This window comes from Fomitopsis serialis, assembly GCF_022376445.1.
Source record: "Fomitopsis serialis strain Sig1Antser10 chromosome Unknown B0H18scaffold_32, whole genome shotgun sequence".
In the NCBI taxonomy this organism is placed as follows: Eukaryota; Fungi; Basidiomycota; class Agaricomycetes; order Polyporales; family Fomitopsidaceae; genus Fomitopsis; species Fomitopsis serialis.
This window is the reverse complement of record NW_025954992.1, coordinates 177991-194698: the sequence shown is the minus strand read 5'-3', so window position 1 is coordinate 194698 and position 16708 is coordinate 177991. Positions and strand designations below refer to the sequence as shown.

The 16708-nt window shown below is 55.5% G+C and overlaps 7 protein-coding genes across 7 annotated transcripts; 3 read left to right on the top strand and 4 right to left on the bottom strand.

Moving 5' to 3' along the window:
* The first annotated feature begins 13 nt into the window (after positions 1 to 13).
* On the top strand, positions 14 to 2743 carry B0H18DRAFT_1006828 (ATP-NAD kinase-like domain-containing protein). The gene is made up of 12 exons (XM_048028687.1): positions 14 to 308; positions 392 to 592; positions 645 to 697; positions 754 to 829; positions 880 to 1094; positions 1148 to 1190; positions 1244 to 1376; positions 1433 to 1461; positions 1511 to 1908; positions 1961 to 2029; positions 2078 to 2565; positions 2624 to 2743. The coding sequence occupies exons 1-11, from the start codon at positions 149 to 151 to the stop codon at positions 2267 to 2269; spliced, it is 1569 nt and encodes a 522-aa protein (XP_047893531.1). The 5' UTR covers positions 14 to 148; the 3' UTR covers positions 2270 to 2565; positions 2624 to 2743.
* A 54-nt stretch (positions 2744 to 2797) lies between these two features.
* On the top strand, positions 2798 to 4506 carry B0H18DRAFT_352714 (alpha/beta-hydrolase). Its single transcript, XM_048037708.1, has 8 exons — positions 2798 to 3050; positions 3112 to 3234; positions 3302 to 3392; positions 3456 to 3516; positions 3576 to 3769; positions 3829 to 3908; positions 3983 to 4154; positions 4207 to 4506. The coding sequence occupies exons 1-8, from the start codon at positions 2882 to 2884 to the stop codon at positions 4325 to 4327; spliced, it is 1011 nt and encodes a 336-aa protein (XP_047893530.1). The 5' UTR covers positions 2798 to 2881; the 3' UTR covers positions 4328 to 4506.
* Positions 4507 to 4540: 34 nt separating this feature from the next.
* On the bottom strand, positions 4541 to 6183 carry B0H18DRAFT_352751 (uncharacterized protein). The gene is made up of 2 exons (XM_048037709.1): positions 6155 to 6183; positions 4541 to 6087 (listed from the first exon to the last, which is right to left on the bottom strand). The coding sequence occupies exon 2, from the start codon at positions 6081 to 6083 to the stop codon at positions 4686 to 4688; it is 1398 nt and encodes a 465-aa protein (XP_047893529.1). The 5' UTR covers positions 6084 to 6087; positions 6155 to 6183; the 3' UTR covers positions 4541 to 4685.
* Positions 6184 to 6257: 74 nt separating this feature from the next.
* On the bottom strand, positions 6258 to 9015 carry B0H18DRAFT_1006811 (HSP90-domain-containing protein). The gene is made up of 6 exons (XM_048028686.1): positions 8892 to 9015; positions 8591 to 8835; positions 8198 to 8536; positions 7839 to 8137; positions 7388 to 7785; positions 6258 to 7334 (listed from the first exon to the last, which is right to left on the bottom strand). Exons 1-6 carry the CDS (start codon positions 8950 to 8952, stop codon positions 6586 to 6588), a joined length of 2091 nt encoding a protein of 696 aa, XP_047893528.1. The 5' UTR covers positions 8953 to 9015; the 3' UTR covers positions 6258 to 6585.
* Positions 9016 to 9187: 172 nt separating this feature from the next.
* On the bottom strand, positions 9188 to 13017 carry B0H18DRAFT_1006802 (uncharacterized protein). The gene is made up of 8 exons (XM_048028685.1): positions 12322 to 13017; positions 11949 to 12250; positions 11171 to 11818; positions 10430 to 11116; positions 10163 to 10366; positions 9950 to 10101; positions 9771 to 9899; positions 9188 to 9713 (listed from the first exon to the last, which is right to left on the bottom strand). Exons 1-8 carry the CDS (start codon positions 12884 to 12886, stop codon positions 9395 to 9397), a joined length of 3006 nt encoding a protein of 1001 aa, XP_047893527.1. The 5' UTR covers positions 12887 to 13017; the 3' UTR covers positions 9188 to 9394.
* B0H18DRAFT_1006800 (Cerato-platanin) lies at positions 13018 to 13934 on the top strand (the record flags this gene model as incomplete). Its single annotated transcript, XM_048028684.1, has 3 exons — positions 13018 to 13619; positions 13677 to 13757; positions 13813 to 13934. A coding segment is annotated over one exon (237 nt), but the record flags the coding sequence as incomplete, so codon positions are not given.
* Positions 13935 to 14180: 246 nt separating this feature from the next.
* B0H18DRAFT_1006793 (uncharacterized protein) lies at positions 14181 to 15936 on the bottom strand (the record flags this gene model as incomplete). The annotated part of the gene is made up of 3 exons (XM_048028683.1): positions 14181 to 14203; positions 14225 to 15812; positions 15871 to 15936. 3 exons carry the CDS (start codon positions 15934 to 15936, stop codon positions 14181 to 14183), a joined length of 1677 nt encoding a protein of 558 aa, XP_047893525.1.
* Between the last annotated feature and the right edge of the window lie 772 nt (positions 15937 to 16708).

Genomic DNA, 16708 nt, shown 5'->3' with positions numbered 1-16708 from the left:
TCCCGCGTCGCTCAGCGCGCCGAACACGGTCTTGACACGGTCAGAGCCGCAGCAAGGGGCTTGCCAGACTCCTCTCCTTCCGTCCTCTCCTCCCAGCTCGCCGGGTTGTAGCATACTCTCTCCCGACACGGTCCTGTGCCAGTCCACGATGTGCTTTCCGTGCGGGAAACGCAGCGCATCGCCGCCACCACTGCCTTTGAGCAGGCCAACGCACTCAGACGCCAATACGCTCATCATAGGTGCACAAGGCCGGTCGACTGCTGTCACGCTCACCGGAGACTCCTTGCTTGTTCAGAGAAATTCGGACAGTAAGTCAGCGTGCCTCCTTCTGTGCGCAGTTGAATGGATAGTACTGGCCGCTTCTAACACCGCTGTCAATCTCGCTTCACAGAGCGCTGGCCTCGTGTCGAGAGCAATGTACATCATGTCCTTTGGGCTGAGCTCAAGGGAGGACTCTTCAACCTTTCCTTCCTCGCTAGGCGAAATGCGAAGTCCCCCCTCGCCCTTGTGCATGTCTCAGGTAGCGTACGGATGGACGAGGTAGAGCATGCGGCATTGTTCGCGACAAGGTTGATGGACAAGGCGTACGCGGGTGCGTGTCCCTCTGACTAGCTGAATGGTTTGTCTGAACGCATGTCCTGCAGGTGTTAAGCGGCATAAGAAGCTGAAGATCTTGATAAATCCCAAGAGCGGACCGGCGAGTCTCAGTCACCTGCGGTGGTTCAGCTCACCTACTCATACCCGTCATGCTAGGGCAATGCAATTGCTCATTTTAATGAGCGCATTGAACCTGTGTTTCACGCAGCACGTTGTATTGTTGACTCGACATGTGAGCCTGTCACTAATTGGATCACCATTCACGCTCACCCTACCAATAAGTCACGAGCTACGGTGGACATGCCCGTGAGCTCATGAGGGAGCTTGATCTGGATCAATACGACGCAGTCGTAGTCGTCTCCGGGGATGGTTCAATCCATGAGGTCATCAATGGTTTCGCTGAGCATAGAGATCCGGAACGAGCCTTCCGCATACCTATCGCGCCTGTGCCGAGCGGGTCCGGAAACGGCCTTTCATTGAATATCCTAGGAATGCAGGTAATATGGATGCTTCTCCTGCGTATCAACAACCTGACTTCCTCGTGTCTTAGGATGGATACGACGTATCTGCAGGTGCCTTGAATGCCATCAAGGGTGAGTAATGCGCAGACTTGATAAGCGCACCTAAAACATTGTCTTCTTGTCAGGCCGCCCGATGCACATTGACTTGATGTCTGTCGCGCAGAATGGTCACAGAACGTTCTCTTTCTTGTCACAAACCGTCGGTCTGTTCGCAGACTTGGACCTAGGAACGGAATGGATGCGCTGCTTGGGCGCAACGTTAGTCCCGCAAATATCAGTCGGTCTGACCGTCTGCTCACGCATGTCTTCAATAGGCGTTTCGTGCTTGGGTATATCTTTGGAGGTACGCGATCTAGGCTTCCGTAGAGCAGACCAAGGCTAAAGTCTCTCAGTTCTCCGGAAGACGCGCTGTCCGGTGCAGCTATCGTTGAAGGTCGTAGAAAGCGATAAGCGCAAGATGGTTCAGGATCTCAACGCATATCGTGCCAACGCAAAAGCACAGTACAGCCAGCACTCCTCATTACCGCCTTCTTCCCCGGCTCCTACACCATGGACAGCAACGACAGGCTACGAGTCGACGATTGGAGGGACGACTGTCAACTCAACCACACCTCTCGAGCCGAAACGACCATCAGTGGTGTCGGAACCGGATGCGGATGGCTGGGTGACGTTCATGAAGCCGCTGTCGTTTGTATACGCAGGGAAGGGCTCGTATGTCTCGAAAGACTTGATGCAGTTCCCGGTGTCTATACCGGACGACGGGCTGCTTGATGTCGTCGCCCAGGAGCTTGTATGTTTCTCGGGAGACTTGTCATTCTGCTCTACTCACGCGCCCTGGCCAGTCCACTCGGAAAGTGATGATCGACGCCATGGCAGGCTCGGAGAGTGGTGACCAATTCTGGATGGACACGGTCAGTACAGTTCCTGCCACTCTGCACTACCACTGATCCCGCATACAGCAACATTACTTCAGGGCGACCGCCTACCGTGTTGAACCGTACAAGGCGAACGGCTGCTTCTCCGTCGATGGGGAGAGCTATCCCTTCGCGAGTTTCGAGGTGGAGTGCCACCGCGGGTTGGCGACTGTTCTCAGTCCGTGTGGCTATTACCAAGCGGAGTTCCACCTCCCGGAAGACGCGCCGAGGAAGTGACGAACTGCTCTCTGGTTGGGGCTTTAACTTATCTATAGGTGTATGTGGTCGCGTGTGGGACACACTGGTGTCGTCTCGGACTCTGCTTTGCTGTGCTTGAGCTGTCACTCCTTTCGTTGTTGTTTTGCTTAGGTAGTGTACATTTGGGTATTAACGCCGTAGGCTGGATGTATAGATCCGTTACAGCAGGACTTGATGTCATAGATGTGTGGGGGCGAGACATCAGATGGCGTGCGCCTGGCATCTGCACACCCCCGGATGGTATCGCCTCCGGTGGCGATCCATTTACATTGGAGGTGAGTTTTCTCTGCATACGCTCGTTGCTGGGGTTGGTTGACTGGATGCTGCGGACAGGAGCTCGGGATGCTGTATACTACCTACAGGCGGAACGTCGTACAGTCGCTCTTCGCGGGCGGCAAATAAGGCCTTCATATATTACAAGCGCTACTTAATGAATCCCCACAAGCACCCTGAGGTTCGAGCCGGTCTGCTGAGACAATGCGACGAGAGATCGGTACGATGAGTCAGCGCTCACCGGCACCATCAGACAGATATAAGATCGACTTCATCCGACCGTGACTGCATTCCGAACGCAGCGTACCGTACGGTACCATGGCTCAGAATCGATACTTGGCTACTCCTGACCCCGAGTACGCTGCGCTGCTCGCCCAGCTCTCGCCGCCTCCGCCCATCGGGGAAGACATACAAGCGTGGCGGAATTTGGCGAAAGACATCGTCGTGCCTGCTTTGAAGAAGATACGAGGTGCTCGTCTGCCTGCGGGTGAGCGGTCTGACTCATAGACATGGAGATATACAGACTGAGCACTCGCTATAACTTGCAGAGACGGAGTACCGCGTTGTAGACCACGAAGTGGCGGTGGACGGTGGCAAGATCACCGCCAGATGCACGATCCCCACGAGCGGCGGTGAAGTCTTTCCTCTGATGGTCTGGGTTCATGGCGGAGGTACATGTTAGAAGCCACGCTTCTGTGTTGACCAACAGGCTCACGCGTCGCATCGCACCGGCGTCAGGATTCATCACTGGGTCCCTTGATACTGATGATTACCTCCTGCGCACCCTCAGCGTAGAGTTGGGAATCGTCACTGTCAATGTCGAGTACAGGTACGAGGACCGACCACTGCTCGTGGATTAGATATACTGGCATAACGCATTGTACGATCACAGACTAGCCCCAGAGTTCCCGTTTCCCACTGCATTGAATGACTGCTATGCTGCACTGAAATGGGTATGTCGCACCGTCTAGCTAATCCAAATTTTGAACCTTACTTTGCAATCATGGCCCAGGCGGCAGAGAGTGCAGCCTTGCTTTCGGCTTCCGTAGCGAGAGGTTTCCTGCTTGGTGGACAGTCGTCCGGTGGTAATATTGTAGCAGTACTGACACACCGCGCGCGGGACGATCCGTTCTTCCGTGGGCGCCAACTCACTGGGCATGTTCTGCAGTATCCGCAAGTGGTACATCCTGACGCGGTTCCTGCAAAGTGGGCGTCCTGAGTGCGTGTTAGACACCTTGGCGGGACCTCATGGACCGACTTCATAGACACGAAACGGAGCTGCTTTCCATGGAGGAACTGAAGGATGCACCTATCCTGACGCGCGACGACCTACTCTTCTATGCCCGTAAGTGTCACTCTTTCTTCTCAGTTGGGTTCCCTATGGCTGACTGCTTTTTACGCATCTCTGACCCAATCCAGGGACGATACAGGCAGACCCGTTCAATCCGGAGTTCTCTCCTCTCCTCTATCCCTCGCATGCCGCCCTCCCGCCGCTGTATATTCAAATCTGCGGGTGGGATCCTGTCAGGGACGAATGCTTGCTCTACGAGAAAGTCCTACACGAAGCTGGCGTGGAGACCAAGATTGATGTGTGAGTCGGATCTCAGCAGCTTTGGACCTGCGTGATGCTGACTTACGTTCAGTTATCCTGGTGTACCGCACATATTTGCGACAATGAATCCCGAATTGACTCAAGCGGTCAAGCACGACCAGGACTTGAGGGCAGGGATTCGATGGCTGCTGGAGAAGACTACAAATTATTGACTGGGCGGCAAGTTCGAGGTTCCATTACACGAGTACAACCATTCCACTTGCCCAGGACGTATTGGTGAAACGAGTCGTGTACTATTGTCAATGTACAGAGCCCCGCAACGGTATACGATCGACAGGAACAGGTGCATGTGGTACGGACCGCTGGCCTGGAACAATACTACAAGACATGGGCGAGACCATTAGACCGCCAGAGCACATTAACAATGTCCACAACCCAGCGCAACAAATGTCCTACCAGTGGCAAGACAGTGTGTGTAAGGTACTGCAAGACTAATCAGTAGTTATGACAAACTCAATCATCAATCGCACAGTCCAGCATACATCAACGACTCATCCGACGACGAGGTCATCAAGCTCGCGGCCCGTACACCAACGTCACAGAGGAGGCCCCTGCATGAATGTCGGACACCGATGTCCAAGAAAACTTTTGCACGTTGCGCCCGAACCAACTGTTGTCCTTCTGGGGGCACTGGGATGCCGTGTGTACTGCAACGCTCTCGATAGCATGGCCCGCGGTAGCACATGCTTCAACGAGACCGCGTAGTGCAGCCACCGGTACTTTCTCCCCAAAATGCATCTCCATAGACCGCAACCTAGGGATGGGCCACTTCGACCGCGTAGTCCGCTTCGTCAACATCTGGAACAGAGGCTCGAGGTCGACGTGTGTGATTTCGAGGCGCTCGAAGTCTTCGGCCAGGTACTTCACGTTTTCTAACTCCATGGCGTCGACGGAGTCGCAGAGTCTGAGGGTACGCAGGGATGGGAAACGATTCAACAGCTTTTTTGTTTTAGGAAGACGCTCCTCTTCGTCATCTCCGGACTCATAGCTTGCGATCTCCAGCTTCGATAGCCGGGGAGCAGTGAACGTGCCGAGAAGTTTGTTGATGGCGCTTAGCGACATGTCCATGACGATGAGTTCTTCAAGGGCGGGCAGAGAAGGGAGTGAGCTGACGTCCGGCACGTTTTCATCGTCCTCGTCCTCGTCTTCTTCGTCTTCGTCCTCGTCGTCATCATCGTCGCCTCCGTGTTCGGGCACAAAATTGAGAGAGCGCAAGTGTTTCAGGTTCTTGAGTACCTGCGCCAACCTCGGCCAGCTATTACCCGTGGTTTCGGTGAAGGTGGAGCGCACGAGTGAAAGCTCGTCCAGAACGGGGAAGTGCTTTGGCAGCCTCCCGCCGCCTTTCATGATGGGAATGTCGTAAAGCGCGAATACTTGAAGTTTCGGCGCGGTGAATGTCGGGTCCAAAGCCAGCTCAACTTCGATATCGCTATCGCATTCTGGTTCGCTGCTTAGGAATATCTCTTCCAAAGCATCGGCCGTCCCTTTCCATAGAGACACGGCAGCCTTGACGTTTACCATGTCGTCGAGACTGAGATGGATCAACTTCCACCTCCGGATGTGTGGAGTGAGCAGCTGCATGACGTGGGTCACTGCGCTCAACTCCTTTTCAAAGGGACAGCCTCCTGAACGGACAGTGATGTCCAAGGGTTGCGTCCCAGATCGCGCCATGGCCAAATCCCATGACTCGCGAGAAGGAGGCCTGCCGAGAGTGATGTAGACCAAGGACCAGAGGAGCGGTGTAGCGTCCACTATCGTCTTCCACTGGTGACACACCGCTGAGAGGGTGGCACGGAGTTCCACGCGCTCTCCCTTGTTATTCACGGTCATACCGTAGATGACCCCATGGGTGAAGACCTCTCTGAGGATATCGCGCGGGGCATTGGCCAATGTGGGGACGACTGCCATGGTGGTGGCTAAAGAGCTTGCATGCACTAGCTCAGCAGGCGTATTCATTAAGTAGCAGAATGCCTACTTATCGATTCTGCGTGGAGCGAACGAACCAGCGTAGTGGGCGTTACGGAAGCGAGCGAATTAAGAGCGTTGCAAGTGATGCGAAGCGCTACGCCTACGCGGTCACGTGGCCGCGTCACTCCGCGTACCATTACACGAAGGTCTTTCTTAGACACAAGCACATTGTGAACGAGACGAAGGAGATACCACGTTCAACGTTCACCGATGCACACCTTAGAGTGAAGAATTCCGCCTCAACACAACAACGCTACTGTATACCGGGGAACAGTGAGATACAGCTATGCATTGATTTTCGTTGTGTATGCGCTATGTGCACTACATTAGCGTCGTATGATATGGTCGTGAAATGCGAAGACAACAAAGCCCAAGCAAAAGCTATGATACACTACAAGGAGCACGACAGCAACAGACCCGGTCCTTCTACCGAACACCCCATCTAGTCGATCTCCTCCATGGCAGACGTCGACGCGCCCTCTGCTACGGGTGCGTCGTCGGTCGACGCGAGGGGTGCCGACTCTTCCTCGTCGACGTCGAGGCCGAGCGAGATCATGCGGTGGATGCGCTTCGCGAACGACGTCGGGTCGTCGAGCGAGAAACCAGAGGTGAGGAGAGCGGTCTCGAAGAGGAGGTACGTCAGGTCGCGCACGGACTTGTCCGCCTGGTCCTCCGCCACCTTCTTCCTGAGCTCCTTGACGATCGGGTTGTGCGGGTTAAGCTCGAGCGTCTTCTTCGAAGCCATGTACGACGACATCGACGAGTCGCGGAGCGCCTGCGCCTTCATGATGCGCTCCATGTTCGACGACCAGCCGAACTGACCGGTGACGAGCACGCACGGCGAGTCAGAGATACGGTTCGAGACGACGACCTTCTCGACCTTGTCGCCGAGCGCATCCTTGACGGCCTTGCACAGGTCCTCGAACTGCTTGGCCTCCTCCTCGCGCTCCTTCTTCTCCTCGTCGGTCTCCTCGAGCTCGAGGCCCTCCTTCGACACACAGATGAGCTTGTGGCCATCGAACTCCTTGAGCTGGGTGATGGCATACTCGTCGATGGGGTCGACGAGCAGAAGGACCTCGAAGCCCTTGCGCTTAAGCACCTCGAGGAAAGGCGAGTCCTTCACAGCAGAGAGCGACTCGCCAGTGAGGTAGTAGATGTTCTTCTGGACCTCGGGCATACGAGTGATGTAGTCTAAGGGGGATCATTAGCGAATGAGCCATGAACGTGAGGTCGACGCGACTTACCCTTGAGCGAGGTCATCTCCTCCTGCGACTTCGTCGTGTAGAAGCGGAGGAATTCAGCGAGCTTGCTGCGGTTCTGCGCGTCCTCGTGAACACCGAGCTTGAGGTTCTTGCCGAAAGACTCGTAGAACTTGTTGAAGTTGTCCTTGTCCTCCGAGATCTCAGTGATCAAGTCGAGGCACTTCTTAACAATGTTCTTGCGGATGACCTTGAGGATCTTGTTCTGCTGGAGCGTCTCACGAGAGATATTGAGCGGCAGATCCTCAGAGTCAACGATACCCTTGACGAAGTTGAGGTACTCGGGGATGAGATCCTCGCAGTCGTCCATGATGAAGACGCGGCGAACATAGAGCTTGATGTTGTTGCGCTTCTTCTTGGTCTCGAAGAGATCGAAGGGTGCACTGTAAGGCGACGGTCAGTCACGCATTCGCCTGACATACCCTAGTGCACTTACCGCTTGGGAACGAAGAGGATGGCCTTGAACTCAAGCTGACCCTCGACGGAGAAGTGCTTGACAGCGAGATGCTCCTCCCAGTCGTTCGTCAAGCTCTTGTAGAAGGCAGAGTATTCCTCTTGAGTGATCTCGCTGGGGTTACGCGTCCAGATGGGCTTCGTCTTGTTGAGCTCCTCGTTTTGAACCTCCTTCTCCTTGATCTTCTTGGTCTTCTTAGGCTTCTCCTCCTCATCAACCTCCTCGATCTTCGGCTTCTCTTCATCCTCCTTCGCCTCCTCCTCCTCCTCGTCTTCAACCTCCTAAACAACGATTCGTGTCAGTCGACGCACTGCAACAAGTGACATTAGACGTGTACGTACCTTCTCGACCTCCTTGGTCACGGCCAACTGAATGGGGTACGAGATGAACTCGGAGTGCTTCTTGACAATGTCCTTGATGCGCTTCTCCTCGAGGTACTCGAGCTGGTCCTCCTTCATGAAGAGACGGATCTCGGTACCACGGCCGAGAGGAGGGTTGATGTTGTCGGAAGTGATAGTGAAGGTGCCACCCGCAGCGGACTCCCAGATGTACTGCTCATCGTCGTTGTGCTTCGAGATGACTTGCACGCGCTCGGCGACGAGGTACGAGGAGTAGAAACCGACACCAAACTGGCCGATCATGGAAATGTCGGCACCTGAGCTCAATGCCTCCATGAAACCCTAAGAGCAGATCGTCAGATGGAAAATCTCAGGTGGAGGCTCATCGCTACAAACCTTGGTGCCGGACTTGGCAATGGTACCGAGGTTGTTGACCATGTCGGCCTTGGTCATACCGATACCCGTGTCGATGAGTCGGAGAATCTTGTTCTCTTTGTCGGGGATGATACGGATGTAGAGGTCCTTGCCGGTGTCGAGGGCCGACGGGTCGGTGAGAGACGCATAGCGGATCTTGTCCAGGGCATCGGAGGCGTTCGAGATGATCTCCCGAAGGAAGATCTCCTTGTTCGAGTAGAAGGTGTCTGCAAGGACGCGTTTGAGGCGACGCGCGTCGCGAGATGAAGACGAGCATGCTTACTGATGATCAGGTCGAGCAACTGGCTGATCTCGGCCTGGAAACCAAAGCTCTCGGTAGCCATTTTTTGAGAAGATAAGGGTGGGATGTGGGTATAGCTGGGGATGTGGGCGTGGATGTCAGAAGACGAGGAGGGGAGGGCGGGCAGGAGAGGCTATTTGTACGGCTGCTCTCTTTTCATTCTCGAACCTTCCATCCGCATTCGACAAGTCTCGCACGCCGGAAGCGCGTTCGCCCGCCTTCCATCCCCTTCCACACCCCTTATCCGCCACACCGGCGCTACCACACATCCAGCGCCTCCCGAGCCGATTCTTAACTATGATTAAAGCATGATGTTGCTTGCGGTTGACTTGCGGACACACTCCGCACCGAGCAGTTCATGTCGAGACATAGAGTACAGTGTATTATCGCATGTGACTACATTCCAACCATCTGGGATCCAGAGACTGCACCCATACGCCGCGGGACGTACCGCCACCGGACATCAACATTCTCGAACCGTCGCCTCACGTTGCCGCCACACCCGCATCTCCCGCGGGCCACAGGGTCCCAGAGCCTGACCGCGACGTCCGGCCACTGCCAATGAGCCCCTGCCTACCACTGACCGTCGCCTTCAAAGCCTCTACCATTGCTTTGTGCTCCTCGAGCTCATCACGTAGATCATCTTTCTCCTCTCGTAACCGCCGGTTCGCTGCTGATAGTTGCTCGACCTCTTCGCCTGCTTTAGACATTCTTGCCAGGCTTGACATTTTCCGTGCGCCTTCTAGCTGCTTCCGCGTAGCACCCAGCTGGCTTTCGAGTGATCGGACGTGTTGACGCTGCTTCCTGTGAACATGACAGTCGTCAATACTTCATGCAACGCCACTGCTCATCGTCGCGTACTCTAAGATTTGTGTCAGATCCGCATGAGTCTGTTCGTACGTGTCAAGCCTAAGCTCCATTTTGCCGTATTTACTGTTGAATATTTGCAGATACTCCGTTTGGTCGTTCAGCTTCTGGACGTCTAGTTCCCTATGTGACGCGTTGAGATACCACACTCTAAGGCCAATGCACAGACGTACCATAGGCGTTGAAGTGTAACCAGCTGTTCAATCTGCTTTTCGTAGTCATGTAACCTATCGACCTTCGGGGCGTTCTCCCTGATTTTTGTCTCCAGCTGGAAGACCCTCTGAAGTGCTTCCTCGAGTAGCTTCCCCTGCGCTGCGAAAGTTTCCTGCGCACATGCCACGTTCAGATACCTCATCTGCGCTCCTATGCGCAAGCCCCGAACTGACCTTTGCCTCCTTGTCCGCTGCGCGCATGACAGCCGCCTCCTCCATCCAGCCTTTCTTCTCGTTCCTGAACTCTCGCAGCCTTTCTTGCGCCTTCTTACTGTGGTCCTGCAATTGGTTCTTCACCGCGTTGGACTGCTCCTTGTGCTCCTTGAGCGCCCGCTGCAGACGCATCACCTCCGTCTTATACTCGCGCAGCTTGTTGTGCTGCAACGCCGACGGACACCAATCAAAACCCGTCACCGGTATCCCAAGCGTCGTTGCACTCACCAGGCCCTGTCGCTCCATCTCCGCCGTCTTCGAGAGCACCCTATCCTGATACAACCTCCCGATATGTTTCACGTTCTCTCTCGAGCTCCACAACTCGAGGTTGAGCTCGTTCCTCAACAGCAATACGTCCCTCTGCAACCTACCGAGCGCCTGCCGGACGTGCAACGACACCTCCTGCCCACTCGCGTCGCTCGAGCGGTCGGGCGTCCTCTCCGCTTGCTCGCTCGTCTCACGCGATGGGGAGCGGGATCGTACGGGGGGAAACACCTCGGCAGACCACGAGGCCGACGGGTGCACGATCTCGACGTCCAACCCCGACTTGAGCGCGACAGACGTCGCAATCATGTCCTGCAGGGATACGCGTGGGCGGCCGGGCGTACTGGCTGTCACGGGCGTGGACAGGCCCTCGTTGCGCACTGTCGGGCAGGGCAGCGCGTACGCGGACGCGGGGGAGTCGGCGAAAGTGCGGGTGGGGCCTGGGGATGTGGGGAGGACGGACAGTTCGGGCGAGATGACGGCGGGGGCGCGCTGCTGCATGCCAAGCGCGGCGTTACGCACGTCAAGCATCGTGCACTCGCCGAGGATCCCCGCGGTGTCGTAGTCAGCCCAGAAGTCAGGCTTGGACAGCTCTTCTGCAGGGCCCCGCCAGATGAGGTGTGGGTGCAGGACGTGTCCACGCATCAAAGGCTTGTAACCAATAGTTCAATATACAGACGAAGAGAGAGCGAGGAAGGTGCATACCTCACTCCTGCTTCTGATTTGCGGTTCGTCTAGTACCACGTCCCATTCCACAGCGTATGGGTTCTGGCTCGCAAACTCGGTAACGTACTGGATGGGGTACCGCAAGAACCGGATAGTGTTACACGGGTACAGATAATATAGCACTGTGAAATACCGATGGGGCGACGGCGCAGACGACGCCCCACCGAGGAAAGTCTGTTCCAGCCGCTCCCATGTAATGTCTTCATGGATCGGCGGTGTGTATGCACCGTCAGGCAGGCCCCCCTCGACATCGCTGTCGTTTCCAGACTGGCTCGCGCCTTCTGCGTCTGGAGAGAACTCCGAGGGCGTGGGGGCCTCTCGTTCGCGCCAACAGACGATGCGCGCGAGCACGAGCACGAGGAGCGGAACGTAACGTTTTAGCTGCTCTGCAGCCTTCACTGCGAAGATGGGGAGGAGCTTCGTGAGGACGGTTAAAGCGACGATCGCTACGGTTGAGGAGTTGTCGAAGAGGAGGGAGTACAGGATTGTAGTGGTGAGCCTATGGGAGGCCAAGACGGCAGCGACGTCTGGGAACTTCTGCTGGGACGTGTATGCGTTGAGGAGGATGAGGAGCTGCAACCGCGATGACGGCAACGTGAAACAGTGGAAGACCTCTGTGAGGAAGTCCTGTCAAGGGTTCATGAGTGTGATGCTTCCAAGTAATACTGAGACGGTCTGTCCAGCATCATTCCGGCGTAGCATCGCTTGCGCCCTTCCTCATGCGATGCCAAGCAAACATACAAGGATTTGCGCTCACCTCTGGCCGTTCGAGACCCACTCGGATGAGAACGTCCTCCAGGTTCGTCTTCCAGCAGCTTTTCTTCTCTCGCTGCTCCACGTCCAGAGTCGCCCACTCCAGGACGTCATCTCCAGAGCTCTCGTTCAAAGCGTCCAGGAGGTAGAGGTCCATCAGTCGCCGCCGGAACCCGCTGACCTTCTCCTGCTGCTTCTCGCGCTCCTCCTCCCCCTCGTCGGCATAAGACCCAACGTCGAGGGCAGCTATGATGAGCCCCTTCGCATACTCTACGGAAGGCGTAGGTAACCTCGGCTCTCGGAGCGCTGGCCGCAGCGTAGGCTCGAACCACGTAGAGATTAAGGAAGACGGTGGTAAGATCGGGCGGAGATGGTACAGCACCCGAGGAAAGGTTCCGCCTGCGTGAGGGAGGCATAGTCGATGACCGGGTCGTAGATCGCCTGGAGCTCGTCTTCGAGCGCGGCGACGATTGCCGCACGGTGAGGGGAGCCTCGCACTCCCTCAGCAAAGCTGTCAGCCTGTTTGAAGAGGTCGTCGAGCGAGGGCGCGTCTGGTGCGGACTCGAGGACGAGGCGGAGGGTACGGCAGAGCTGGGAGACGTCCATGGCCGCTTGTAGTTGTAGCCTCGGGCTGGCGCCCGTCGGCATCTCTTCCTCTCCCAAATCCGTGCTTCGCCTGCTTGTGAACGCTATCGCGGCTCTTGACGGACTCCTAGAACGATCATCAGTTGCAAGAGCAAGTACATTCCTGACAGGTGAACGTGAACCCAGAAGACGAATACTATACAACCTACGGCGCATTGTCGATTCTGGCTCGTCAGACACGGGCAACTGGGCACGCATGCACGCATGGCTTCCAGCAGTGCTAGTTTCATATAGCGCGACCATGTACGAGGGGTGTGATTCTGTTACTTGTGCGTGTTTTTCCCCATGCACTTCCATTCTTTACGCAGGGCCGAGTCTTCATTCGCGACCACTGGTCAGCCGTTCACCCTGCAGTTGGACAGTCGCATGGTAAGCACATTGCGGCTGCTCACTAGAGCGGTCGAATGTACGCATGATTCTGATTGACCTAGGGTGCCTGTAAGTGGCATTGCCAGTGCTCCACCATTGTCAGCACCGCTGGTCCGAATCACAACATTCTGTGACTACCAGTCGATTCTACCGCTACTGCTCTTCCCTCCCCCGTCATTCCGTCGTGACAGTCGTAGAGCATCCTAAAGCCTTCAACCTTTGACAATGCTTCCGTCGATGATCGCTCTGCCCTTGTCTCTCTTTTCACTGGCCAGCCGCAACGCATCTGCCGAAGAGACAGTCACCATCTCCTACGACACCACCTATGACAACTTCTCTGCCCCATAACGGACCTCGCTTGCTCTGCCAACCTTACCGACCTCGGCTTAACGAACCTCGGCTCGCTGCCAGGCTTCCCATACATAGGCGGCTCTGCCATGGTCTCTGCTAACGGCTCTACTGGCTGCGTGACCTGCTGGGAGCTGTCGTACAACGAGAGCAGCGTCAATGTCCTGGTTGTTGATTACGCGGAGGACGGATTCAACTTGGCAAAGGCGGCGATGAACGGTTTGACGGGCGGGGATGCGCAGAAGCTCGGTATACTCTGGGCGACGGCGGTGGAAGTCGATGTAACAGAGTGTGGGATGTGATCAGTTCCTGCCTGGAGCAATGTGAACAAATCGCGTCCACTTCTCCTTTGCGACGATCCGACAACTACCTGAAATCCAACTGTTGTTAAGTTGCTCGTCATTGTGCTCGACTTCTGACATGCCTGTAGATCTCTGAGGTACCATTCAGCCTCCAGCATCATCCAATAGTCAACTCTTTGAACATAGATATTGGCATGTACATACCTGCAAGCAGGCTCTTGCATGCGTATTGACTGATATCCACAGCAATTGCTCCTCACCAGGCCTGGGACTCAGCTGGCATGAGTTCAACGACGGATAGACATTAGGACCTGCCAGTGGCAACTGAGAATCGGAGACTCGGATGTGCTGCATCTCAAGTAGGAAGATAAATAGTTAGCTGTCATACATACATACAGTCTACATAGGACACAGCCTTCAGCAGACAATCAATGGGAGTCAACAATAAATAGCTAGCTGTGATCTACGACGCTAGCATCGGTGTGGTCTACATTCTACTCGTGTCATGGTGATCATGAATAAATAGTCCAGAATGCCAGAACCCCAGCAAGATAAAACACGGACCACCGCCTTCACGAAGCACCGTCCCCATCCACTTTCACTGTGCAGTATGCACGCAGAGACCCCCAGTCTATCGTCACGCCCGGCTCCTGCACCAACTCCACCGTCTCCAGCTTGCCATCCTCGCTCAAATACCGTACCGCTTTCTCCAGTGCGTCTCGCAACAGTTCGGTGAAACCTCCCACAGGCCGCACAATCACAAGTGTCGCCAGATACGGGAGGAGCGGCAACTCGCGCTCAGGAGGCGTACACGGGCCCGGGGAGGACAGCGTGGAGACAAAATCCTCAGCGTCCTGCGCGGCGATTTCGACGAGGCGTAAGGTGCGCAGATTTCCCGTGTGCTTCCCGATGAGGAGGTGCCGCCAGCGCATGCCTGACATATTGAGCGGGGTACCACGGACGATAAGTGTGTGCATTGTGGGCTCGCCGGGCTGCCGCGTGAGTCCTGGAGCGAGGCAGGACAGTGTGGCGACAGGATTCACATCGAGGAACTCAAGTGTGAAGGCCGGCTCAGAGTCTACGGTCGCAGGCGAGTCCACCATCACTGGGAGGTTGTCGGTCGTGTAACCCTTGACGACGAGCCGACCGGAGGTGGCCACGCAAGCCTCGAGGATGCGCAGCGATGAGAAGATATTGGTAGACTCGCAAGTTCCGAAGAACATGCCAGGGTCCAGGTGCGCGACAGGAGCATTGTTAACCATCATGTGGAATGCGCACTTTGTGGGACCAGGGATGGAGACTCGCGCGAGGAAGTGGCTAACATATGAGACAAACTGACCAGCGAGAACGAGGCGTCGCAGAGCGGGCAGAGAGACAGCGTCCTCGTCTGCGCGTCGGGCAACGGGGGGTTCTGGGTCCATTTCCATCGGTGGGTGCAAGACAGGAACATATCGCATGGTAAGAGATTCGAGCTCGGAACATTTCTTGAGCACGTCCAGAAGTTCATCAACAGCTTCGTAGCGGTTGAACATGTCATCCAGCGTCAGGTGGTGCAAATTCCCCACAATGGACGAGGGAAACGACACAGACGACAGGTAGAGAGAACGCAACGCAGGGGTGTTTCCGCCGAACAGCGTAGATGCTACGATGTGACAGTATGGCGCCCGTGAGTCGAAAGCCGTTGCCAGTGCATCGACCCAGGACTCAGGCTGGACGAGGCCGAGAGTGAGCTCTGCGAGTTGAGGGGCAGTGTTTGTGAGGCGGCTGATGACGTTCTCCATAACCCAGCTGTTGTTCATTTTGACGAACAATCGTTTGATGCGATGCATGTGGGGTTGAAGGCTCACAATGCAGCCACGGAAATCGTCGTCCAGGATGTGTAGGGGCGTGATGATGATATGGATGGGGTATGCGCACGATTGTCGCAGATACTTTGCTAGACGTGACTTGTCGTCGAGTGTCGTGCCGCGAATGAGTATCGTCGACCACAGCCTTGCATCCTGGTCCGCTAGTCTGTGCCAGTACGAACAGACGTGGCTCAGTGTGATGATGTCCTGAGAGACATCAATAACACCTAGTCCGGGTGACGTGGCCGAGACAGCGGTCGACAGAATCTCCGTCAGAATCTCGTTGGGCAAACTATGAATTGGTACGGGATGATGATACGATGCCGGGGTCCCCTGTGGTAGCACCAGATCCATGTACTGGTCAGTGAGGTTCTGTCCTACGGCATTAAGTAGAGAGATTGCTGAAGCGACGTACACGCGAGATCATGCTCACTCTTTGACCTGATACATCCAGACTACTCTCGATGCCGTCGGCATTCATCCTGCGGGAAGCGGCGCTGATAGCTAGACAATAAATTCTGCTGTAAGACGTCGGGGGTAGACATATGTTGGCGCAGTGTGCAGGCGAGAAGGCGGTGCCCTAAATATTTGCGAGCGAAGCGAGCATACTTCGGCCTAGGGGGTGCAGCCAGGCAACAAACAAGTACAAATTGTCGATTCGCAAACGATTATTCCCGCCTCTGCTGTATAGAATGTGCTTCTGCTCGTTCACAATCCCTATAAATCCGATTGAAAATCACTCAAATTTGCGCGATGGGCCACTCCTCCGGAAGATCTACTTGTGTCCATATGAGCGTGGTTGATACAGGTTTACGGCTCTGACAACGTCCATTCGAGCGAAGTTGGACTTAGGCGCCCGAACTCCCGCCGCGGCCACACCAATTTCTGACGTCGCGCCGTGGCCCCAGGCCACTGGCAAAGCCTTTTCGCAGCCATTTGCTGCTGTGGATGTGAGGCCATTGTCAAATGAACAAGCTCACAATGAGTGCTGCTATATAAGTTTAACTGACCACCCACTGTCCGACTCTTGCTCGCCGACTTCAACCATGGATCAACATGAAGTGGTGCCGGTGCAAAGGACATGTGATGTACTACATATCCACCTTCACCGATCTGTAACATATCTCAACCCCACGCAAGCAGCCTGTGTCGCCCTTGCTTTGTAGCGAGCCCCTCTGTGTCACAGATCGATGTTAAAGTGTGGCGTCGGCGCTTGTTCTGTTCTTTGGCAATTGGCGAGAACGCGTCTTGCC